Genomic DNA, 26327 nt, shown 5'->3' with positions numbered 1-26327 from the left:
CTTTTTTTGTCCTTCTCTCTCTCTCTCTCTCTCTCTCTCTCTCTCTCTCTCTCTCTCTCTCTCTCTCTCTCTCTCTCTCTCTCTCTCTCTCTCTCCTTCCCCTCTATCTCCCCACTCTGTCTCTAACTGTCTCTGTTTCTCACAATAATTTCTTATCCATGGCACCTACTCAGAGAGAAAGAGAACATTAGATATTGCAGCAGCTACTGTATATATTCTATAAAAATTCTAATTCTTCTGTCTGGAGGCAGCTTCCTTCTACGGACTTTGGTCACTGTTATTTAAACATAAATTAAGAATGGCTTTTTGACATATACGGAGAGCTAAAACCAACTTTCCTCCCTCCCCACCAAAAAAAAAAAATCAAAACAGAAGATGAGGCAGCAGTCAGAAAGGAGAATAAATCAAGAACTGAGAACCCAGAGATGGGAATAACATAGGTCAGAAAGCCAAGGGGCCGAGGGGAAAGTCAGGCTGAAGACAGCTACACGGTAAGAGCTGAAAGAGGCTCAGGGCGTCAGCTACCGGCCATGCATAATCTCCAGCCACACATAAGAAACCCTGACAGAACTGCCCAATAAAGTTGATGTCACTGCCTCCCCATTTTTATTTCAGGTAGTTAGATAGTTAGTACATCGTTAATTCCTGCACATACTCAAACTCCACATCGCACTCAGTTTCACCTTCTCTTCCCCTCCTTTTTCAGATCCTCGCTTGAATATAAAAGCCTCACTCTCAGGCATCTATGAGGATGTCAAAGCAATAGGAACCTTTAGGAGCTGCTCTTCTTGGAATCAATTTATAAACTCAAAATAGCAACACATTTCTGTTTTCGGTTGGAGATGCTGATAATAAAAAAAGGGAGTGCTGAAATTATTTATATATATATACATATATATATATATATATGACTATCATTAAAATAGTTCTCTCTTTTCCAGTGGCTAAGACAAAGCTTTCCTGCCACTGTTTAAGGATGAGCATTAAAATAAAAATCTTGCTCTCAGGAATGTACCAGCAGCTGGGAACTTTCTGTGCTGGTTCTGGCTGGGGCTTGTTACAGGGATTAAGTGTCTAGGTGGCTTAGTGGATGGAGAGCCAGGCCTAGAGATGGGAGGTTGTGGGTTCAGATCTGACTTCAGATACTTCCTCTTTGTGTGATCTTGAGCAAGTCACTTAACCCCCTTTGCTAAGCCCTTTTCATTGTTCTGCCTTGGAACCAGTACATAGTATATATTCCAAGAAAGAAGGTAAGGGCTTTTTTTTAAAAAGAAAAACACTGCAGGCATTTGACTTTGTCTATGAAGATGGTTGCCTGGCAAATCACTGCTCCTCCTATATTATCCCTTTAAAGTTCATACATAATAAAATAATAATTATGATGATGATGATAGCTAGCATTTTTATAAAGCACTTAAAGATTTGTAAAGTGACTTATAAATATGATCTCATTTGATTGTCACAACAACTCTGGAAGGTAGGGATATCATGAGTCCATTTTGGAAATGAAGAAACTGAGACAGATGGGGGTTAAGTGAAGTGACTCAGAGTCACACAGCTAGTATCTGAGACAGGATTTGAAATCAGGTTATTTGAACTACAGGTTTATATAGATATTTTATTTTACCAATTACATGTAATAATTTTCTACATAAGTTTTCTGAAGTTATATGATCTAAATTGTCTCCCTTCCTCCTCCTGGATATGGTGAGCATTGACTACAGGTTTAGTGTCTACGTGTATATATATAAAGCATATATTATATATGATTATACAACAACCCTGGGAAGTAGGTCTTATTATTATTTCCATTTCACAGAGAAGGAAATGAAAATAGAAGGATTTCCCCAGATTACACAATTAGTAAGTGTCTATGGCAAGAGTTGAACTCAGACCTTCCTGACTCTTAATACCTCTATTCACTAGGTCATTACTACCTCTATAATGATCCACTTTGATGGGAATCCAATATCATTTGTATTACCACTGAAGTCATTTTTGTTGTTGTTCAGTTGTTTCTTACTCTTAGTGACCCCATTTGGGATTTTCTTGGCAGAGATACTAGAGTGGTTTCCTATTTCCTTCAGCAGCTCATTTTACAGATGAGGAAATGGAGGTAAAGAGGGTTAAGCATCACACAGCTAGGAAGTGGGTCTGAAGCCAGGTTTGAACTCATGAAGATGAGTCTTCCTGACTTTAGACTCTGTGATTTGTCTATTGCATCACCTAACTGCCCAAGAAGTCATAGACTCATAGAATTTTAGAGTTGCAAGGCATTTTAGGATTCATTTAGTTCAATCTTTCATTTTTCTGATGAGAGAAATTGTGGCCCAGAGAGGTTAAGTGATATTCCCTTGAATCATAACATAGAGGCTCGAATGTAGGTCTTCTGACTTCTGGTGCCATGTTCTTTCTACTGTATCATTATCAACTCAATAACCACTTTCTGTACTTTGTGTTATGCCTTCTGGAGCTAGCACAAAGAGAGAACCACTCAGATATTACTCTAGCAGATGGAGAAGAGGATATATTTTACTGTCTAAGACAAGGAACTATAAGAAGTAATTCTAGAGTATATAGTGGAAAGAATACTAGACGTGGAGTCAAAAGATCTAGGTTCAAGTCTTGACTCTTGTTATTTACTACTTAGTGTAATCTTGGACAAGTTGTTCAATCTTTTTGATTTTATTTCCTCATGTATAAAACAAGGGGGTCTAACTAGATAAATATCACGATGTAGTAGTGATCTTAAAGTCAGATTCCCAGAGGAGGCAAATCCTGGCAATAGTACCCATTCCCCCAGTCCAAAGGTTTTAGATTTATCTCCCCCCACTATGACTTATAAAAGCATCTTATTTTTTTACTCCAAAAAAAGATTGATGACTTTTGCCACAGGTAAGCCATCAAAGAGTTTTTCTCTACAAATTTACAATAAATAGTACAGTTTCTTAACTATAGATTATAGGTTCAGGATTAATATCTATTAGAAGTATGCAACTGAAAAGTCTTTATAAGAGCCAAATTGTGTGCACAATTAATCAATGCAATCGATGGGTTGGGTATAGTAGTCAAAAAAATAATTGCAACTGTGAGATGAATGCATAGGAATCCTAGAATGTATACACACACATATATATGTACATATATATATTTATATATATTTATAATTTTTTGGCTTAGATTCCCAGTTTCAACTTGTGCTTTGGATTTGTGAGTTTCCTAAGTTTTCCCTGCAATAAGGAGCAGAGTACAATATCCTCCTCCTTCTCCTTCCTTCAAAGTAAAGCAAGGGGAGTCAGTTCCTCATCTATGACTTGAATGCTTATCATACAGTGTTAAGTAGAGACAATCTCAAGTCCCCTGTTGTAAATCTATAGATGTAGTAAATCTGTATGAATTGGTCTCATTCTTGGTCTTTCTCCAAACAGCTGATTGCAGTAGAGGAGCAAGAGAAAAGAAAAATTTGGGGGGCATGACAAGGGGTGCTTCATCGGATTTCTCCCTCAAAGCTTTCTTACCCTTGTGGACTAGTGCAGATAACACTTCCTCATTCTAATTCAAAAGAATCATACATTTTTTAGATAGAATCAAATATTTAGAGCTAGGGTAGACTTCAGAGACCATTGAGTCCCACTCCTTCATTTTGCAGATGAGGAAACTGAGGCAAAGAGAAGACAAATAACTTGCCCAGGATAACAACTAGTAAATATCTGAGACAGAATTTGAACTCATGTCTTCTAAGTCCAGTTCTCTATTTGTACATATTCGTTTGCTTGTTGCCTCCCCTATGAGCTCCTTGAGGGTAACAACTGCCTTTGGCCTCTTTGTGTATCCCAGGCACTTAACACAGTGCCTGGCACATAATAGGTGCTTAATGATTGCTTATTAACCTAAGGACTTACTCTTCTCTGCACCCAACCAAACTGCCAACTATGCCTGCTGGAGCCAGCCTTTCTAATTTAGTTTCTGGCCAAGCTGATCAAGATCATTTGAGAGGAATCTGACCAGAGACAAAGAATAATTTCAAGAATTCATTCCAACCTGTTCCCTGCTATCCCATGTCTGTACAGTTGTTCTTTGCATTTGAGGATGTTCCTGATAGAGATTTTCCCCCATGTAAAGCCTGGATCTGGAAAGCCTTTCCCACAATGAGTATAGCCTGTGCCACTCGACCTCATTAATTAGAAATTATGCCTTCCTTGTCATGGATTCTTTTCATTTTGTAGTTGGACCTCTGGGACCCTCCATAATTTGCAAGCCAGATGCCTTTGCTCAAATAAGCCTTTTTGGTTCTGATTGAACAAGTGAACTGTAAATTGCTCCTGTTGCTCAATAATCTATGACTATGCAAGATTGCTTCAGTCTTATATCTGTTGGGTTGGCCTTAAATAATACCATCTACTGGGCAATGTTTATATTTAGCATACTAAATGAACATTATATGCAAGATGGAAAATAAGAATATTATTGGTATTAAACCATTATTTATTTAATGTTCATATCCCCATTTATTTTTAACCCTTATTTTCCATCTTAGAATCAATACCAAGTACAGATTCCAAGGTAGAAGAACGGTAAGGGCAATTGGGGTTGAGTGACTTGCCCAGGGTCACACGTCTAGGAAGTGTCTGAGGCCAGACTGGTAACCAGGACCTCCTCTCTCCAGGTCTGGTTCTCTGTCCACTGTGTCACTCAGCTGCCTCCTCCCCCCACTTACTTTTTACAAAGGAAAGAGAATTTTAAGCATTATAGAGAACCTACGATGTACCAAGAACTTCCCTCAATAGTTTGATAAACATTCACCATAATGCCAAAGATATAATACATTCCACATTTAAATAGGAGAGCTTGAATTGTTAGCATGGTCAGTATCACTCCTTCACTTTTGGTGAATTCTCCAAAGGCAGTTCAGATTCATCAATAAGATTTATCCCTTGCATCTTTCTTTATATGAACTTTAAAACTCTTTCAGCCATACTATTGCTGTTTCCTCCTAGGAACTCCCTATTTTTTTAAAAGCCCTTGCCTTCCATCTTGGAGTCAATACTGGGTATTGGCTCCAAGGGAGAAGAGTGGTAAAGGGCTAGGCAATGGGGGTCAAGTGACTTGCCCAGGGTCACACAGCTGGGAAGGGTCTGAGGCCAGATTTGAATCTAGGGCCTCCTGTCTCTAGGCCTGACTCTCAATCCTCTGAGCCACCCAGCTGCCCCCCTTCTTTTTTCAATGTCACATTTGCCAGTGAGAAACTCAAATATGGACATATCTATGCCCTCCCCTCCTTCTCTCCTCAACACACCTATCCAGTGCCTCATCCTGATCCGATATCAAATCATATTACCTTTCTCCCAGCTGAAGCTGAGCTAGCCAATGATGCTTTTTCCCCTGTTGCTGGGTGACTGCTAGTTGTCTGTATAAACGAGTTCTGTATATGCAGCAACTTATAAACCTGCCACTGGACATCTTGGCTTTTGTGCTGAGCTGATCTACCAGGCTGGGACTAGAGTGACAGGTGGGAAGAGCTATGCAAATCTGGGATTGGCCCCGTCTTCCATCTAAGAGGAAAACGATTTCAAGGCTGAGTGATAGCCCTAACGGTACCTTGTTAGATGGAATATAAATCTCACTGAGAAAACTTCCATCGGCTGAAGAACAGTTAGAGGTAGCTCTAAAAATAAGTCTCAAGGTTGTCCTGCTCTCTCCCCAAAACAACTCCAAACAATATTCCACATGCTCTAAAAAAAATCATGTATGCCGTAGCTCTATATATTCTAGGAAGAGTTATTATATTTTTAAAAAATATTCAACTAATTTGCTCATGGAAAGAGATTTTACAATCTTTTACAAATTAAAAAAAATTTTACAAAGAACTTACAATGTAAAGGGCTCTTAACCTGAAATCCATTGATTTGTGGTTTTTAAATACACACACATTAAATTTTAATCTAACAAAATCCAGTGATCAAATAGATTATTTCATATACGTTAAATCATTATATATTTAATAAAAATTGTCCATTTATCAAATAGATGTGTATGTATAGGTATAACTAAGAAATGAGATAATAACTAGATCAGCTAGATGGCATACTGGATAGAGTGCCAGGCCTGGAGTCAGAAAGACTCATCTGCTCAAGTTCAAATCTGACCTCAGCCACTTACTAGCTATGGGGACTTGGGCAAGTCATTCAACCTTGTTTGCCTCATTTTCCTCATCTATAAAATAAGCTGGAGAAGGAAATGGCAAACTATTCCAGTTCTTTGACAAGGAAATCCCAAATGGGGTCACAAAGAGCTGGACCTAACTGAAAAATGCCTCAACAACAACACTAAAAGATAATGAGTCAAAATGTTAGATTATATAACATAATAATTTTGTGTTTATATATCTAATCATCAAATTTTCAAAATTATTCCACTTAACAAAAGTAACCATTATCAAATATATACTTGTATATATACAGTATTTATGTATAAATGTATTTGACAACTGGATACTTTTTTGTTATTCAGATAATAATTTAATAATATTTTCCAGTCTTCTTATACCTTACTCCCCTCTCCATGTATTCTGTGATCCACTGACACTGTCCTCTTGGCTGTTTCTTGATTAAGGAGAAGGGGGACAAACATTTACAAAGTACTTGCTATATGCCAGGATTAAACACTTTAAAAATATTATCTCATTTGATCACCATCCTTCGGAGCAATTGTTGCTATTATCAACAATAAGTCAAATTTGAACTCATGCCTTCTTCCCTGCAGGCCTATTGTACCACACAGCCACTCAGGGTACATCTTTTCCCCTTAGCATCCATTTTCACTGGTTGTTCCCCCATGTCTGGAATGTTCTCTTTTCTTAAACCTGCTTTCTGGCTTCCCAAATATCCTTTAGGTCTCACCTCAGTTCTCGTTTTCAGCAACGACTCTTTCTTTGTCCCTGTTAATGCTAATAGTTTCCTTCCCTTATCAGAGTTGTTTGTCTATATTTGTTTGCTTCTTCCAATGGATGATGAGTTTCTTAAAAACAGAAATTATTTTTTGCCTTTCTTATTTTTTTGCTTTTCTTTGGGTTCTAAGTGCTTAGAAAAGTTCTTGGCAAATAGTAGGCATCTAAATGCTTCTAGACTAGAACTATATTTCCATCTAATTAGTTTCCTTTTGTAAAATCCTCCCAAAATTTATAAAATTATTTCTAATTTAATATACATTTTAAATTAAAAATAATTTAAAAACATTATTCTATGGAGCAACCCATAAGTTTTACCAGCCGGCCAAAAAGGTCCATGACACAGAAATGGTTGAGTCCTTGTTTTGGATATTTTCAAGGGGAACTCGGTGTTCCTGCTTTTCTCCCTGCCTCTACCATACTCGGCATTACCTCCCTTTCATCTCCAAATACTTGAGAGGCCACAGGGAGTGAAAACATGTCAAGGGAAATGTTCAGCTATGTTTTATTGGTCGTTTCTCATCTCCACTGCAGGAAGCCAAGAGCTTCCATTTGAAATATCTCTACCCTGTTGGGAGGATAAGCACATCCCTATCTAAACAGTCTTAGGACAGATTCTAGTAGTGAGAAATCTCTATGCATACAACTTAATGCTTCTACTAGGCCCAGGTTAACTGTGCACACACAAATCTGCCAAACAGCTGGTGCAAAAGACTTTCTTTTTTGTAACTGGATGCAAATAAGTCTGGAAAGTAGGTTAGAAATTGAGTAAACACTGTATTTTAAATAATCGACATAAGAATTTTCTTCATTTTGTTCTGCCTAATTATCAAGTAGGCCTTCCTTAATTCAAATAGGTATGAAAACTCCACAAAAGAATTGAGGGGTTCTAAATCTGGTAGTATGCTAAATAAAAGTAAGTCACTATTTCTTATTTAAATCTAAGGTAGTGTTTCTGATAGAAATCAGCAGTCAGAATTTAAGAATAAGAATAAGAACAATAAGAACTCACTATATGCCAGAAACTGTGCTAAATACTTTACAAATATTAACACATTTTAACAAAATTATCTCATTTGATCCTCATACTAACATTGTGAGGATGGTGCTATTAGTAGAGAGTGGTTTAAGTTTACAAAGCACTCATAGGCAAATTAGAAGAAGGAATATATTGCCTATTAGATTTATGAATAGAAGAGGAATTTATGAGTAAACAAGAGATGGAAAGCATTGTGAGATGTAAAATGGATAATTTTGAGAAAATCAAATTGAAAAGTTTTTCTACAAACAAAACAAATGTTGCCAAAATTAGAAGGAAAGCAGAAAATTGGAAAAAAATCTTCATAGATGGTCTCTCAGATGGAAGTCTTGTATCTAAAATATATATAAAACTTTGTCAAATTTATAAGAATAAGGACCATCCCCCAGATGATAAAGGGACAAAAAATATGATCTGACAGTTTTTGGATGGAGAAATCAAAGCCATATATAGGTATATAAAAAATGTTCTGAATCACTACTGATTAGAGAAATGTAAACCAAAACAATTCTGAGATATCTCACATCTATCAGATTGGCTGAAATGACAAAAAGGCAACATGACAAATGTTGGCGAGGATGTAGAAAAATGGAGACACTAATACACTGTTAGTGGAAATGTGAACTGATCTAACCATTTTGGAGAGTAATTCAGAATTATGCCCAGAGAATTATAAAATTGTGTATGCCCTCAGACCTAGTAATGCTATATGTTTCCCAAGGAGATCAGGGGAAAAGGAAAATACCCTGGGGTTTTCTTGGCAGAGATCCTAGAGTGGTTTGGCCATTTCCTTTTCCAGCTTGTTTGGAAAATGAGGAAATGGAGGCAAACAGGATTAAATTACTTGCCCAAGGTCACAAAGCTGACAAGTGACTGAGGATAGATTTGAATTCAGACAGAGGTGTCTTCCTGATTCTAGGCCTGGCACCACTCTATCTGTGCCACCTAGCTGCCCTGGCACATAATAGGTACTTAATAAATATTCACTGACTATTCCTTTTTAACTAGCCCTTTTCTTCTTCCTTTTTAAGCCCTTACCTTCTATCTTAGAATCACTACAGTGTATTGGTTCTAAGGCAATGGGGGTTAAGTGACTTGCCCAGGGTCAAACAGCTATGAAGGGTTTGAGGCCACATTTGAATCCAGGACCTCCTGTCTCTAGACCTGGCTCTCAATCCACTGAGCCACCCAGCTGCCTCTAATTAGCTCTTTTCTGAAGCTGATACTTCATTTTCTGCCTCTGTGTATCAGTACCAGCCACCCACCATCCCTGGAATTCATTCCATCCTCATTTCTACCTCTCAGTATCCTCATCTTCTTTCAAGGTTCAATTGATCTTAGCTGCCACCTCTCTCTAAAGTCTTCCCTAATTTTTCCTCCTCCACTTTCCTTGTATTGTATGTGTTTATGTCCATATAGAATCTTCTATCTCCAAGAAAAAGCAAGCCCCCAACAAGTAGATATGGTTTCATGTTTTAATTTGTATTGCCAACATTATTTTTACAGAACCTTTGTCCCTAGTAAGTCCTGCAGTCCTTTTTGAGCAAGGCCAGAAGTACCTGCCAGATCAAAACCTATAAGTGACAGCTGATCCCTAAATGCAATAAATAAAAATATCTAGTAGCCTATGTCTGACTGAAATGTAGAGTGTGTGGAGGGATAATATGAAATAATATGAAAAAAGGATGTTGGACCAGATGGTCTTTAAATCCAAACCAGCTCAAAATCTATGAATTAGTATAATATCCTTGAGAAGTAGGGTGGTTTATTGGTTAGGAAGCTAACTACACTGTTAGAAACACATGAATTCAAGTTCCACCTCTGCTACATACTAATTGTATGACCCTAGGTAAGTCATTCACCCTTTTAACATTCTGGGAAACTCTTTAAGCCTATTAGCTTCAGAGAGGTGCCTACCTACATTGGTGAAAGGCATTTTCTTGCTCAAGAGAGTCACAGGTCCAGTTCCTAGTCTTAGAGGCAATAGGGAGTTACTAAATATTCTTGAGCAAATGAGAGGCATGGTCACTTTCCTTGGCTACAAAGTCAGAAGAAATTGGTTTGGATTCCACTCCTTCCAGTTTCTATATTTCTTCTGACTTCATAGTTGACATTCTTTCTTTTGTACTACCTTGGAATTATATGGGATCAACCAGGGAAGGTCTGATATTTTGACTTATTTATTTAAAATGAAAACAAACCAGATTTATTCAAGAGAAATGACCTGGTCATCCCTCCACTGGTTTTCATTTTGGGGGCTTTCAGATATTTTGGAAGGAAGAATGAGTGTGGTCTTTGCAATGAAATCTTTGGTTTCCATTGTGATTCTCCAACTGTTCAACCTTTGTTTCTATAGACAACTCCTCTCAATAGCACATTGAAGTTGTTTCCTGGTTATTTTCAGAGCCTTCAAAAATTGTTACAAGCAGTGGCAAATTCTCTACTCAGTTTACAGGCATAGTACCCTTTGCACTTAGGATTTACCACCCAAAGGGCTTTACATATTGAAAGGACCCAGGAAAAGAAAAATCTCCAAAATATATGATTCCTCATCCCATTTTACTATGATGGCTTTTCTTTTAGGGGAAAAACTAAGACAAAATGTTCTTCCTTAAAATGTTTCTTCTTTGTTTGACAATATTGAGATCTAACATTGGAGAATGTCCATCTGTTCATCTAAGAAATCCTTGCAAAGCCAGAGGCTGCCCCTAACTTTCTTCAGTATCTAGGAGGAAGCAAGATAAATTATGACATTTGTTTTGAAGGAAAAGGAGCCTAGTAGCAAAAGTACAGGCATTTTTCAGCACATGAAATGTTCAGTTTTTCCCTTCCAAATTTTATTTTCAGATCCCACAAACTAATCCCTTGAAGTTGACGGTCCAGAGTACTTTAGGCTGAGATAACACAGCTGGCTCCAGACTGAGCCAGAAGACTGAAGTTAACACTATTTTATAAATATACAACATGAAATAAAATGACCATATATAACTGAGTTGACTATATTTAAAACAGAATTCAGCTAGCCAGGTACAAAACATTATGATGGACTAGCCATCTTGAATCAGGTGATGGTCACACAGTGAGAGGCAGAGCAGACTAAATTAGAAAGTTACTCTTGTCACTTGCAAAAGGGGGACTATAGTAATTCATTCAGCACTAGAGATGTGCTTGTAAATATTTAACCACCAGCTCTCTGAAAAATATGTATTAATGACATACTTTTAAGTTTAGTCTGCAATGTTAACATTTTCTCAATCACATTAGATTTAGAAATCAATAAAACAATAAATTAAGCTTTGATTCTTAGCATTTGCCAATTTCTGAGGTGTAAATACATGTCTATGCTGAAAGTTTAACAAGGGGCTCTTCTAAACTGGTTCTAGCAATACTCCTTATTCAGCTCTGTCTTCTTTAATTTATTTTCCCAATTTGTTAAAAAGTAGGGATAACTACTTTATAGTCTACCTATGTATTTCTTCCAAGTATGAAATGCTTTTAGAATTTTAGATAAACAGTTCTTTAAAAAAAACCAGAATATTTTCTCCCTGACCAATGTACTTTCACTTTCTGGGTGGTCTTGGAAGCTTGGGGCCCAAATATTCTACTTAACTGTGTTCTTGTGCAAGAGATTTGACATTTATCTCCTTCAGCTGACACCCACATTTGAGAGCATAGAATATTCTTTATCATCTTCTGTTTGTAGATTATGTGAAATTATTTCTTCGAAGAAGACCAACATGTGGAATCCAATGATATCTAACATACTACTAACCTAATAAGTCTTACACATGAGACATAAATCTCAGAAAATTTGGTTATTTTTAAGCCTGAAATTAGCCATTAAGGATAAATCATCTATTCGGATCTGGCAACTATAACTGGATTAAGCCAAGGCTAAAGAAATATGAAGGATAAAACTTCCTTGGCATTAAGAGAACCTCGATATCAAGCCTGATGTAGGAATTTTATGTCCAAATAGTTGTGAGCTACATAAAAAATGTAATGGGGAGGAAGCAAATTTCTTCATCTCTTTCTGCCAATGTCTTTAGCTGGGAGGCAACCACCAAAGTATAATGTGGTAGAAGGAACTGGACTCTCTGATCTCCAGACATTTGCCAGTTGTGTGACTACAAAGGTTAAATAAATGGATTAACCTTCTCTGAGCTTCAGATTCTTCCTCAGTAAACTGGCACCTACTGTTGTGAAGAAAGTGTTTTGAAGACAGTGCTATAAAAAAAGGAGGTGGGAACTATTTGTAGAGCTCTTTTTTTGCCTTGAAGAGAGGATTTTTTGGAAAGCATGTAAAAGTCTCAATCATTTAATCAAAAAGATTTTAATAACAGCCAACTATATCCCAGAGACTGTGCTAGGGGCAGGGATAGGAATTCGAAGAATCAAACAATCTCTACCACAAGGAACTCATATTCCAATAAAAAAGGCAACAAGCATGTAACAAATATATAAAAGAATTAATACAAATAGAAAGAATACAGTAGAAATAGAAAAAATAGATACAAATGAATACAAAATTGTCTGAGAGTGAGTGTACTAGAAGTTGACAGGATATCTTCATGTAGAAGATGGTGCTTGCTTTGCATCTAAAAGGAAGGGAATGATTCTGTGAGGCAGAGGTAAGGAGGGAGCATATCCCATAGAGTGAGGACAGCTAATGAAAATACTAGAGAAGGGAAATCAATGAGAGGAACAGAAGAAAGACCAGATGGGCTGGATCACTGAATGTGGCTAAGGGAGTCATTTCCAGTGAAGTTGGAAAGATGGGTTGGAACCAGGTTGTGAAGAGTTTTAGTAACTAAATATAAATCGATATTTTATTATAAAAAAGTCATTGGAGTTGAATAAGTGGGAGAGTCACCTACTTAGATCTGTGCTTAAGGACAATCATTGACAGCAAACATGTAGGATAGATTAGAGTTTGACATTGTTATAAGGAAGGAGAGCATACATCATCAATTATTATCTATTAAGCATAGCTAATAAGTGTCTGAGATCAGATTTGAACTTGGGAAGAAGAGTCTTCCTGACTTGATGCTCTAGCCACTGTGCCACCTAACTGCACACATACATGCACACATACACATATACATATATATTCATTCATACATACATATCCAATGAGAGAATTCACCTTGCTTGACTATGCATGCTTGTGACAGGTTTGCTTTTATCACTTTCTCAGGGTTGGGAGAGGATGAGTGGGAGAAAAGAAGGCTATTCACTTTCAAAAATGAAATTTAAATTTAAATTTAATTTAATTTAAAATTTAATTAATAAAAAATTTAATTATATATCTTAATTTATCATTATAATTACATATCATAATATATAATAATAAAATTATTTATTATATAAATATATATTGAATTAAATCTAAAACTATGTTTTAGATATGTAGTTTTAGATTTAATTCTAAATTAAATCTAAAACATATGTAGTTTTAGATTTAATTCAATATATATTTAAAACAACAAGACCCAGAGGCTCCAATGAAGTTGCCATTCTAGCGAGTGGCACCAGATCCAAAGAAGCTATGCAATAGCTGAAGACCAACAGAGGGCAGCAGAGAGCAGCAAAGAAGGTCTAAGAGAAAACCTCAAAGAATCAGATTTATAGATGGAAGGGTCCTTGGAGACCATGTCGTCTAACACCATCATTAAACAATTAGGAAACTGAGGCTCAGAGCAGTAGTAACAGCGGTTGTAGTAGTTGTAAAAGCATTTATATAGCACTTTAGAGTTTGCTAAGTGCTTTACAAATATTCTCTTTCTTTATCCTCATAACAACCCTTACAAGTAGGTATTACTATAATCCCCATTTGGGGTTGTGATTTACCTAGGGTCACCCAATTAGGAAGGGCAGGGCCGGAGGCTAGATTTGAACTCCTGAAATTAAAATCACACAGACCATCTCACTTCTCATCCCCATGTACTCTGAGGACTTTGGTCAGGGTGGGTTTCCCATATTTTAATTTTTATGAAATTCTTATTTGTGCAAAGCCTAATTTCTTCTAGTTGCCGCCTAATTTCTATAAAGCCTGGAGAGCTTGAGTTTGTGCTAAATAACATGACTACTTTAGAACGCTCCCCAGCACTATCTGGTTCACTTTGCTCGATTTGGTTTTCATAAAACTAAAGATGGGTAAATCCTTCTTGCTTATTGTGCCGTTAAACATGTAGAGCTTTTTTTTTTGTCTCTTGCCATAGGTGGAATAACATGTATAATTCCATGCAAGGGTAGTGGGTTAAAAATGAGCTGGAGCACAATTTTCATTGGTTTGAAGTTTGTACAATTTAACTAAACCCGAGATGCAAAAACACAAACATAAAATCTATCAGTCCTTTCCCACGGCAAACCAGAGGAATGCAGGATCCATCTGAAGTGATCCAAATAAGACAATAAACAAGAGACAAATGGAACTCTGTGTTTGCTAAACAGGAAAAACTCACAGTGTTCCCTCATGCTATTTACTTAGTAATTTCTATGCCTTTAATATCATTTCTGTTCTTGTACCCAGGCCATATACAAGAGCTTTGTTAACTGAGAGTCCATAAATAGTTATGGAACAAATGAGAAAGAAAGGAGAAGGGGCTGACATCCTTCATCTCTTCCTGCCACTGTTATTGCCTGGTTAAGCTACCTACCAGCATCTGCCAGTCAGCAATGATTTTAATTGATTATAATATCTAGGAGGCAGGAGACCTGGATCAAAATGGTGTTTCTGAATTTATCAGCTACGTGGCCATTAACAAGTCATTTAATTTTCTCTGAACCTCTAGCAGCTCTCACTGCATCAAAAGATTAGAAAGTGGGAAGGGACCTGGGATGTTGACCAGCCCGGCTCCTGCACAGGAAGAACCCCCAGCATAACATACAGAGCAAGTGGCCATCTAGATTCCTTTGTTTCCAAGTCATAGATGAGTTCTGTTCTGCCTTGGTTGAGGAAGGTCTCACACAGGAAGTTGTCAGACCCATTTCAATGAGGGTCCTTTATATATTGACATACACTATCCCATCTGGCTGCTGCAGGTTGACAACTCAGACAATGACAGCGAACAAACAGAAACAGGTTGGATACTATCCCTCTGTTAATTCATCATGGGAAGAGGCTGGAGCCAGTCCTCTGGGGACACAATGGAGCTCTGATGGCTTTAGAAACCCTAGAGGTAAACAGAGGACACATTTGCTTGTTTAGCTTGAAGCTTAGGATCATCCTGGTTACTTCACAAGTAATTTAGGGAGGGGGTTGGCAAGGAGATGGTTAAATCTTGACCTCACCCAAAGGCTGGGGTTTTATCTCTAAATGTGGTCATGATGCATTCTGCTACTCACTTGTATATAACATTACCTCACTTAAGATTCATGGCACATAGAAGGCTTTGGTGAAAATCGCTGAACCTGCAAGGAAATTTTCCCAGTCTTTCTTTCTTTTACCATGTGCAAATGAATAAGCTGACTGTGTCACTAACATATTCCAGGTCACGCACACACAAAAACATTATTACACCTTGAAATTACTTTTAAATTACCTTCTTTAGGGTTTTGGCCATTTTCTCAGGGCTACAGTTTAGTAAATCTTAACATGGAGCAAGGATGGCACCCAGTGGCCAAACTGCGGTATCTCAGACATTTAGTCCTCAGTGATTTTCCATAGCTCATCTGATGACAGGGAGTTCCTTCCTCATCCCCATCCCTTACTGCCACTAGTGTAAAAAAGAGGGTTGAAATTCAAATCACTGAGGTATTCTTTCAAGCCCAAGATAAGACTAAATATATCACTTGTTTATAGGATGATCTCTCTTCTGCGGGTCAGTCGGGGGAGAGGGAACAACTTAAGAAAAAATTTCACTGAAAAGTTCTTATGAAAATCACGATATTTCAAAGGCACCAACTATTGTGCCACCTTCCTGAGCTAAGGTGTTGCTGTATGAAATGTTAGACAACTCTAAACACACTCTCACATTTTTCATCTGGTATCTCTTCCAAAATGATCTCTAGTTCATAAGTTCTCATGACTTAAACATAAGACTTTATCAGTTGACAAGTGCTTTATCATTAAGCAGATATTCTCCATGCCTACTTATATGTTATCTTATAAAGTTGGACTATTCTCTTTCCTCTGAGCTTCTCAGATGACAAGAGATTTCTGTGCAGCTAGATAGTCAGTCAGACTTTGGGAAAGACAAGCAATATGTCAGAATAACAGATCATACATGCCTCTTGGTGAATGATGTAATACCTTCCCAGCATTTACTGTTTCCAATTTCCTTGGTTTCCTCAGCTTTATTAAATTTCAGGATAAGAATTTGATTGGACAGCAAACTGCAGTCCATGGAGAAGTTTTTAGCATAAAGAACATTATATATTCAGTGCTCTACAGTAATGTGTGGATGCTACCTCTTTTTTAAAGCATCGTGTTAGATACATCCACATTCTGTTCTTTTCCTGCTATCAGCAGCTGTCCCTGTGATTAAGTTCAAGGTCAGTTAAACTATCACTCAATTCCCAAGAATGTTGCTGAGTTAAAAGAAAATGGTTAGAGTTAAAAATAAAGCCTTCCTTTTCCTTTCAGTCTCAGAATCACTGAGAAATTTTCTTGAAAATTAAAACTTTTTTGCAATTAATGGGGCTGATCTACACTGGAAAAGGTTTCCTCCTACAGGAGTTCCCAAAGCCAGTTAAATCATAGATTCAGCTCCTATTTCTCTTATATGTTTTTAATGGCATTGGAGAGGAATGAGATTGGAGAGAGAAACAGGACGCACTGTACCCTCTTCTTTGCTAATGATAGTGAAAGAAAAATGGCCTTAGACTTTGAACATTTGTAGGAAGTAGCAGAGAGGTTCAGGCTCCAGTCTTAACTAACATGCATTATTTATTATCTGGACTTATTTAGTGAGCTGTCTTACCCTCCCAAATTTGAATCTCAATTTTGGTTAGGGAGTTTTTAATTTAATATATCATTAAGTAAGGCAGATGCAGATGGGATTAGTCTGTCAAATAGTTACACAGATTTTGGGGACCAATTTAACCTAATTATAAATTCAAGAAATACAAGAACCACAACCAACTTCGATATAATTTCTCAAGTGACTTGAACTCTAGTCTAATTCTTCTTAACTGGAGACACATTTCAATAAATCTTAGAATATTATCTCTGCAAGAGTTCTTTAGGATTAGCTAGTCCAAACCTTCATTTTAGAAATGAGGAAATTGGATTTCAGAGAAGTAAAGAGACTACCCAATGTCACACAGCTAGTCAGGAGCAAAAGCAAGGACTTGAACCTTGATCTTCTGACTCAGTGTAGTGTTCTTTCTTGAAGCCTTCTTTCTTCCTTTTGGGAAAAGTCTCTCCTTTTGGGGACATTTAAATAGTATAGACCCTGATTGAGAGGTAGTTAGAACTCTCAGAATTCCTTCAAAAATACAGGAGATTGGAATTTTCACAAATAAAGAAGTCATAGAATGTAAGATCTCTACGGAAGGAGGAGAAAAAGGAGGAAAAAAAAGAGGAGGAGGAGAAGGTGTATTTGGATTTGTCAAATGTAACTAAAAGTGATTTAATTTTGCCTGAAACTATGAAACATCTACAATCTAAAAGTAAAATAAAAAAACCCGTCCATGGACAATATGTTGATGTCCAAGAAGAATACAACAAATAGCTGAGATGAATATTTGTCTGTAAAAAAGTATAGAACTTTACAATGGTATTCTAGTATCAAGGCAGTGCCATCAGAAACTAAAGAAGCCCATGCTACTGTCCAATGCAGTTATGAAAGAAAATAGTAGAAACTGTCTAATCATCATTGAAAGTTATAAAAATTTAGAGCCTTCCACAAAGCTAGCAAGCTATGACCCAGTGACTAAAATGACATCAGAACCTTATTATTTTTCATGGAACCACCAGACAAGCCTCTGTAAGACAAAAGCAGACCCCAAACATCATGGAGAACTTAACCAAGAAACTGTATCATTTTGACAGACCCAACTGCTCCCCTCAATAACCTGTATGTAAAAACTCATTAATCATATTTTAAAGAAATGTCACCATAACAAATACTCATCATCTTCAAGCTACGTGAATTAAAAAGTTTCCAAAATGTTGAGACCTAACTCTGAAGACAAAAATCACATGAGTATTTTTATTCATCTACAAAAAAACAGTTATTCATCGGTGCCACCTGTACCCAGCATATTCAATATAAAAGAATAATAGTAGAGGCAGCTAGATGGCACAGTGGAAAAACTAGTAGGAGTCAGGAAGGTCCAAGCTCAGATCCTACCTTAGATACCTATGTGACCCTATGAAAGTCACTTCATCTCTCAGTCTCAGTTTCCTCATTTATAACATAGGAATAAAAATGTTCTGACTTGTAAAGATCAAATGATATACCCAATGAGTATTGCACATTTTAGAGATACACATGCACACACACACATACACACATGCTAACTTTCCATTGAAGAAATAATAATAGCCTAACTATTTGTTCCAGGATGGGTTCTATCTGAGTCCTATCTAAAAAGTGAGAAAAATGGGGAGTTTGATGTAGCAGGGTGCTTCAAAGGGAGACACCATGAGTCAGCCTAAAAGTTCAGGAGTCCTAAGTTTAAGTTGGACCTCTGACATATCCTGGCTATGTGTCTCTTGGCAAACTACCTCACCTGTCCCAAGAAACCTCACGAAGAATAAGTTTCAGAGCAAAGTACACATCTATAGCTTTCTTAGTGGGAGCTCCCTATTCCAGTGGAATCACAAGTTTAACCTACTAATGATAATAATAGCTGACCTTTTTGTCATGCTTTAAGACTTGCAATGCATTTGCACATAGCATCTAATTTGAGTCTCATAACAATCCTTAAAAAAGCATCTAATTTGAGTCTCATAACAATCCTTAAAAAAGCATCTAATTTGAGTCTCATAACAATCCTTAAAAAAGCATCTAATTTGAGTCTCATAACAATCCTTAAAAAAGCATCTAATTTGAGTCTCATAACAATCCTTAAAAAAGCATCTAATTTGAGTCTCATAACAATCCTTAAAAAAGCATCTAATTTGAGTCTCATAACAATCCTTAAAAAAGCATCTAATTTGAGTCTCATAACAATCCTTAAAAAAGCATCTAATTTGAGTCTCATAACAATCCTTAAAAAAGCATCTAATTTGAGTCTCATAACAATCCTTAAAAAAGCATCTAATTTGAGTCTCATAACAATCCTTAAAAAAGCATCTAATTTGAGTCTCATAACAATCCTTAAAAAAGCATCTAATTTGAGTCTCATAACAATCCTTAAAAAAGCATCTAATTTGAGTCTCATAACAATCCTTAAAAAAGCATCTAATTTGAGTCTCATAACAATCCTTAAAAAAGCATCTAATTTGAGTCTCATAACAATCCTAAAAAAATCTCCATTTTACAGATTAATAAACTGAGGTTCAAGAAGTAAATGACTTGCCCAGGGTCAAGTAGCTACTGAATGATAGAGCTTGAAAGTAGGTCTTCTTGACCTACATGAACTGATGCAGAATAAAATAAGCAGAACCTGGAGAACACTGAACACAGTAACAGCAATATTGTGGAAAGATAAACTGACAGACTTAGCTTCTCTCAACAATACAAAGATCCAGGACACTTCTGAGGGACTTAGGACAAAGAATTCTCTCCACACAGTGATTCCCAAAGTGGGCCCCACTGCCCCCTGGTGGGTGCTGCAGCAATCCAGGGTGGGCTGTGATGGCCACAGGTGCATTTGGGGGCGGTGATAGTATGTGCCAGGAGATGCTGAGTAATATATTTTCTGGAAAGGGGACGGTAAGGCCAAAAAAGTTTGGGAACCACTTGTGTTAGAATGTAGATCGAAGCATGTGATTTTTCACTGTAGTTTATTTGGGTGTTTGTTTTGGGATTCTGGTTTTATATGATTATTCTCTTACAAAAATGATCAATATGGAAATATATTTTGCATGATAATATATATAGGACCCATATCAAATTGCTTGCCTGCACTGGGGGAGGGGGAGGGAAGAGAGGGATGGAGATGATTTGGGTCATACAACTTTGGAAAACTTAGGTGGAAAATTGGTTATTATATGTAACTGGTAAAATAAAATATCTTTATAATAAAAAAATGAAAGTAGGTCTTCTTGACTTTGAGTCCAGCTCTCTATCCTCTATATCACATTGCTTATAAAGCTGATGCTAGCCCGATCCTTTCATACCAACTTTGCAAATGGGTTTCACTGTATTAATAGACCCTTTGCACTATGAATTTGTTGTTCAATCGTTCAGTCACGTTTAACTCTTCATAATCCCTTGGACCAAAGCTATCCATGGGGTTTTCTTGACAAGGATATTAGAACGGTTTGCCAATTCCTTCTCCAGTGAATCCAGTGGATCCTTTTGTTACCTTTGGAGGTTAAGTGACTTGCCCAGGGTCACACAGCTCATAAGTGTCTGAGGCTGGGTTCTTCCTGACTCCAGGCTCAGGGCTTTTAACTCACGGAGCCAAAGCTGCATCTTACACCATGAAGCCACTACTGTTTCAGGATAGAAAGACTGCAAGGAGCACCTAGTGCCCTATTAAAATAGGAAGTATATTATTTATTTTACCAGCATATAAATTTATGGCCTCGATATTAATATTTGAATGTTTCAAATATAAAATGAGCAGTATAGATCACAAATATCTAATGAGTTAGTGATGTTTAATTATCAGGGCCATTATCATGCTATAAACTAGCTCATCTCTGATCACAGCAATAGTAACCTCATGCAATTCTCAGTTGAAAGGCAAGATGATAGAAGGTAGTAATATAATGTGGGGATGCCCTTTCAGTGATTCAAGCTGTCAAACTGTCAGTACACAGAAGTGTTAACTATCTTCTTTGTCCACCACAGAGAATCTAAAAATGGGTGTAAAATTACAGCTGCATGTAATTGGTATACTAAACCCATTCTTTTATGTTATCACAGCTGCCATCTCCAGGTTATTAAATCCATTTAAAGCAGTCATCTTCAAATGGATCTAATTGTGTCTTTCAATATCATCTCTACTAATATAAGGTAAAAGAGATATATATGTATGTATATATGAGTATATTAAAATCTGCACAGATTTCCCATGAATGCTTTTCTTAATTTGAGTTCACAGAAGATCAGTGATTTTCTGTGAGAGCACCATCCAGTCTTCTCTTCCTACTCTCCATTTTTGGGGTATTCCTACCTGACCCAAAGAAGAACAAGCACAATAAGTCTGTATGGTGAACATTATTTACATTAGAACCAAAATATGAATCTTTGTAGACAATTCTTCATTGGAGTGGATGGATGATTCCCCTATATATAATATTCCCTACAAATAATATTCCACAGCCATTCACAATTAATTCAGCTTATACCATTTGTGAATGTATAATTGTGGATTAACAATCTTAGTTTATTCTAGACAGGGACTAGATGTGGGACTTAAGGTCATTGTTGTAAGAAAACATTCATACAAAACCCAAACTCCGGAATAAAACTGTAACTATACTGATGAGAAAGACAGTATGCTTTGATCCACACCCATCCAACTGTGATAGTTCTTTTTCTGGAGGTGGGTAACATTCCCCATCATAAGTCTCTCAGGATTGTCCCAGATCATTGCACTGCTGTAAATAGGCAAGTTTTCACAGTTGATCATCTTACGATATTGTTCTTATTGTGTGCAATGTTCTCCCAGTTCAAATTATTTCACTCTGCATCAGTTCATGTAGATCTTCCCAGCTTTTTCTGAAATCACCTTGGTTATCATTTCTAATAACAATAAATGTTTGTTGACTGATTGACAGCTGTCAATAATGCAAATGTAAACAGTAGCTCCAAACAAAAACTAAAGATCCTGAATGTATGCTTCCTCCACTTAACCTCCTTTATCCCCAGACCCCAACAATGTAACAGAACTACTGAATTCTAGAGATGGAAGAAACCCTAGCAGCTTTTTTAATTCAACCCATAACCAGAAAATAATACCCATTATGACATACCCAACATGTAGTGATTCAGCCTTTGCTAGAAAATTTTCAATGAGGGAAAACATACTACCTCCTGAGGCAACCTATTGTATTTTGGGATGACTGTAATTGTTAGGAAATTTGTTATTGTATCATGGTTAAATTTGCCTTTGTAACACCTACCCATGGCTCTTAGTTCTATACTTTGGGACCAAGGCAATCAAGTCTAATGGCTCTTTGAAAAGATCACTTTTCAAGCTGAAGACATCATCATGAACTTACAGAGGCTTCTTCTCCTCAGTCAAAATACCCTTCATTTCTTCAGAAGATTCTTGTAAGGCATGGTTACCTGCAACATCCTGATTGTCCTCTATGTTATCAGTGTCCTTCTGAAAATCTGGTGCATTAGAGCCTGCAGGGTTGGAGCATCTATATTCATACCAGAAAGGGGAAAGTGCTACAAATCAGTGCTTGGCTTATTATTTTGCTGATTGCCTATACTTAAGAAAGTGGTGGCCTTTCCATGGAATAACCTACATGAAATTATGAAGAGGGAAATGAGCAGAACCAAGAGAACATTATATACAACAACAGAAATATTGTTTGGAGAATGACTTGTGTATGCTCATTTCCAGAGAAAGAACTGATAAATAGAAAGAAGCAAGACATGATTTTATATTGATGTGCAACTTTTTGCCAAATGATTTCTTCTCTAGTGTGGGGAGGGAGGAAGAAGAAGTTACCTGGAACTGTAGTTCAATAAATAAACAAATACATTTCAAATAAAAAAAGAAAAGTTGTGGGAAAATGTTATTAATGCTAATTAAACTTCAAAGTATGTCCAATGTTCTTTTCTACTCCCTGGAGAGTCAGTTCTTCACTAGGATAAGATCTATTGCCCAGTTGGCTAACACTGATGAAGAGATGTTACAGAAAGCTGCAAAGGAAACTTAAGGACACTGAGGACAGCCAGAGCAAATGTAGATGGATGGAGAATGGGGTACTATGCACAAGAGATATATAGTAAGCAGGTCAGTTCAGCAAGAACAACACTGAGTCAATGAAGGAAATCATAAATAGTAAAAATGGAAAAGAAGTGGATTAGGAAGGGCTTTAGATGTCAAACACATAATTTTGTATTTTATCCTAGAAGCAATAGGAAGCTTCTGGAGCTTTTTGAGCAAGGAAATGGCCTGGTCTTTGGGAATGCCACTTTGGTAAGTTTTGTGGAAGAAGGATTGGAGGGGTAACCTCCAAATTTTAGAAAGGGAGACCAATTAGGAGGCTATTGCAATAGTCCAGGAGAGACGGATTGATGGCCTGAATTAGGGCAGTGACCTGTGTAAATGGAGATAAGGAGATAGAAGTGAAAGATTCTGGGGCAGTTTAGGTGGCACAGTGAATAGAGTGCTGGACTTGGAGTCAGGAAGAACTAAGTTTAAATCTGACATCAGACAGTTATTAGATTTGTCACCCTAGCCAAACGACTTAATTATTATTTGCCTCAGTTTCCTCATCTATAAAATGGGGATGAAATAGGACCTAACTCTACCAGGTTTGTTGTGAGGATCAAATGAAATAATAAATATAAAGTGCTTAGCACTGTGCCTGGTACTTAGTAAGCAATATAAATGTTGCCATTATTATTTTGCAGTTTTGCACTTAGTTAGCATAAAGCTAACTAGCTTTATGACCCTAGGTAAGTCAAGTAATATCTCTCAACCTCAGTTTTCCTTATCTGTAAATAAGGATAATAATAGCTTACCTCCCAGGGTCATGAGGATAAAATTCGATATGTGTAAAGTGCTTTGAGAATCCTAAATTGTTATGTAAATGCTTGCTAATATTTATTTATTTACTATGAAGGTAGACTCAACAAAACTTTGCAGTTGATTGGGTTTGAAGGACAAGGGAAGAGTGAAGAGTAGAAGATAACTTATGTTGTGAATATAGATAATAGGAAGGATTTGAGACACTCTTGACTGGAAAAGGGAAGTTCAAAAGAGGGATAAGTTTAGGGGGAAAGATAATGAAGTCTGTCAGTTTGAGTGACTATAGACTATCAAATGAGAAAAGTCCAAAAGGCAATTGGTGATCCTAGATTGGAGCTCAGAAGAGAGAGAGTAGATAAGATTTAGCTATATAGATCTGGGAGTCATCTGCATAGGGAAATTAAATAATTCATTGGAGCTGGTGAGATGAACAAAAGAATATATAAGAAGAAAGAAGAGGTCCTAGGATAATTTTGCACATAAAAAAATTAGATTTGGGGGCAAGTGATGGATAATGAGTGAACAAAGGAAGGGGTTAGTGAATAGCTAATAAAAATATCTTTAATAATATATTCTTGAATTTTTCCAGGAATAAAAGTCAAGCACACCAGGTTAAAGTTGGCAGGTTCCATTCCTATTCCTTGAAAATTGGCATAATGTTTTTCCCTTCTCTATTCTTCCATGATCTTTCAGATATCACTGATGACAGTGGTTCAAAAATCCCATCCATCATTTCTTTCAGTACCTGAAAATGTAATTCACTTGGGTCGGGCAACTTTAATTCATCAAAGACATCAATGTGCTCTCGTACAATCTATTTATCTTTGGCACCATCTCCTTTTTAGTCATTCTTGTTCTGTACCTTTCAGTTCAAAGTTCATTTTCCTTGTCAGAGAAAACAGAAGCAAAATAATAATTGTATGGCTCTGTATTGTCCCTGTCATCAGTTATCATTGCCTTGTTCACCTCAAGTAGTGATCTCATTGCTTCTTTTTCTCCTAATATAGCCTGTACAAGACATAGAGAGATGAGAGAGAGGGAGAGAGAGACAGAGAGAAACAGAGAGAGAGAGCCAGAGAGAGAAAGAGAGAAAGAGAGAGAGAGGGAGAGAGAGAAAGAGAGAAAGAGAGAGAGAGGGAGAGAGAGGGAGAGAGAGAGAGAGAGAGAGAGAGAGAGAGAGAGAGAGAGAGAGAGAGAGAGAGAGAGAGAGAAAGAAGAGAACTTATCCTTTTTTTGTTGTCTATTTATATAGCTCTCCATTAACACAGACTGGGTTCAAACTTAGGGACAAGACTCCCAAATCATTTTATTTGATTATTGCCACTAGCCAGGGTTTACCTGAGAACACTGCCTAGTTTCTAGGTCACTATAAAAAAAGAAATACAAATAGAGGAGAGGTACCTAAAGTTCCAAGCAAAACTTTAGGCTAACAACAGATCAAATTCAAGACAAGCATTATTTAACTCGACAGGAAATGTAAAGTACAAAGGATTTACATTCAATACCATAAATTAACCAGATAAGAAGTGGCAAACATTGGTGAATGGCAGAACTTCCATGTGTGGGAATCACATTAAAATGTATCTGGAAAATATCTACCAAAACAAATATGCAATGAAACATAATGTTAATATGTAGGTTTCTAAGTCAATCTGTATCTCACAGGAATCCTTATGTATATTTTGGTGACCTCCAATTTCTATTTTAGTTTGATATAACTGGCCTAGACACCTCTTCTTTCCTTTCTGTTTGGCTTGTCCTCTGGCAGGGAACTGATACTATAATATAGTTAGTTCTTCAGATTTTTAATTCCCTAGAATTGAGGTTCCCCTCCTATCTCTCCCACCAAAGGAACTGCATCTGGAGTTGCTCTAAAGTCATCTGATAAATTCCACTGCCCCAAGGGACTGATATAATCTGCAATTTATAGTGTTACCCTGAGATTAAGGACTTCCCCTGAATGAAGGAGGCACTTGGATTCTCTAGAGGCAAGCCTTTCCCCATGTACTTTCACAGTACAAATGAAGCAAAGTCCATGTTTTTTTCTGACACACTATGGTTCTGTCCCTGGCCATTTGTTAGCTTTAGCTTCTACTTGGTTCAGGAAATTTTTTAAAATTGTTCAGGATCTCCAACTCTGGGTATAGAAATTTAGGTACAGGAATTTTGTTCTAAGATCTCCTCCACCATTCTGACCATTGTGTTTTACTTCCCTCTGATGCTTGATCCTACAACTTCCACATTGGCACAATGTTACTTTCATTTTTAGACATTTCTAGAGCTGTGAGATTCCATACCTTTCTGGGGCCACATAATTCTCTGAAGGGGCCACAAGGCTGCCAAGGTTTTCCCCGTACAAATCAGAACCTGTTGGTATCAGACTATTTTCTTTCTGGCTGTCCTAGCTCTGATTCTCCCTGCCTCCCTCACTATATGCCTCTCACTTCCTTTTTAAAGTTCAAGTCTAAAGGTTGCTCTGAAACTAGCCTGCACAATCACAAGGCAAATTTATATCTTATTAGTGAGACATCATAAATGCCAGGAAAAAATGCCCCAAGTGTT

The 26327-nt window shown here is 37.1% G+C and overlaps 1 protein-coding gene across 1 annotated transcript in view; it reads right to left on the bottom strand.

Moving 5' to 3' along the window:
- The window catches only part of PDE11A (phosphodiesterase 11A), a 532399-nt gene that overhangs the window by 144697 nt on the left and 361375 nt on the right, over positions 1-26327 (bottom strand). The window contains exons 11-12 of the mRNA XM_044669081.1: positions 23268-23331; positions 22276-22405 (exon numbers count right to left, since the gene is read on the bottom strand). Of these exons, the coding sequence (XP_044525016.1) occupies positions 22276-22405; positions 23268-23331 (194 nt within the window). The remainder of the gene's footprint in view (positions 1-22275; positions 22406-23267; positions 23332-26327) is intronic.

The sequence above is a fragment of the Gracilinanus agilis genome, chromosome 3, assembly GCF_016433145.1.
Source record: "Gracilinanus agilis isolate LMUSP501 chromosome 3, AgileGrace, whole genome shotgun sequence".
Classification (NCBI taxonomy): Eukaryota; Metazoa; Chordata; class Mammalia; order Didelphimorphia; family Didelphidae; genus Gracilinanus; species Gracilinanus agilis.
Note: the sequence above shows the minus strand (reverse complement) of the source record. Positions and strands in the feature narration are given on the sequence as shown.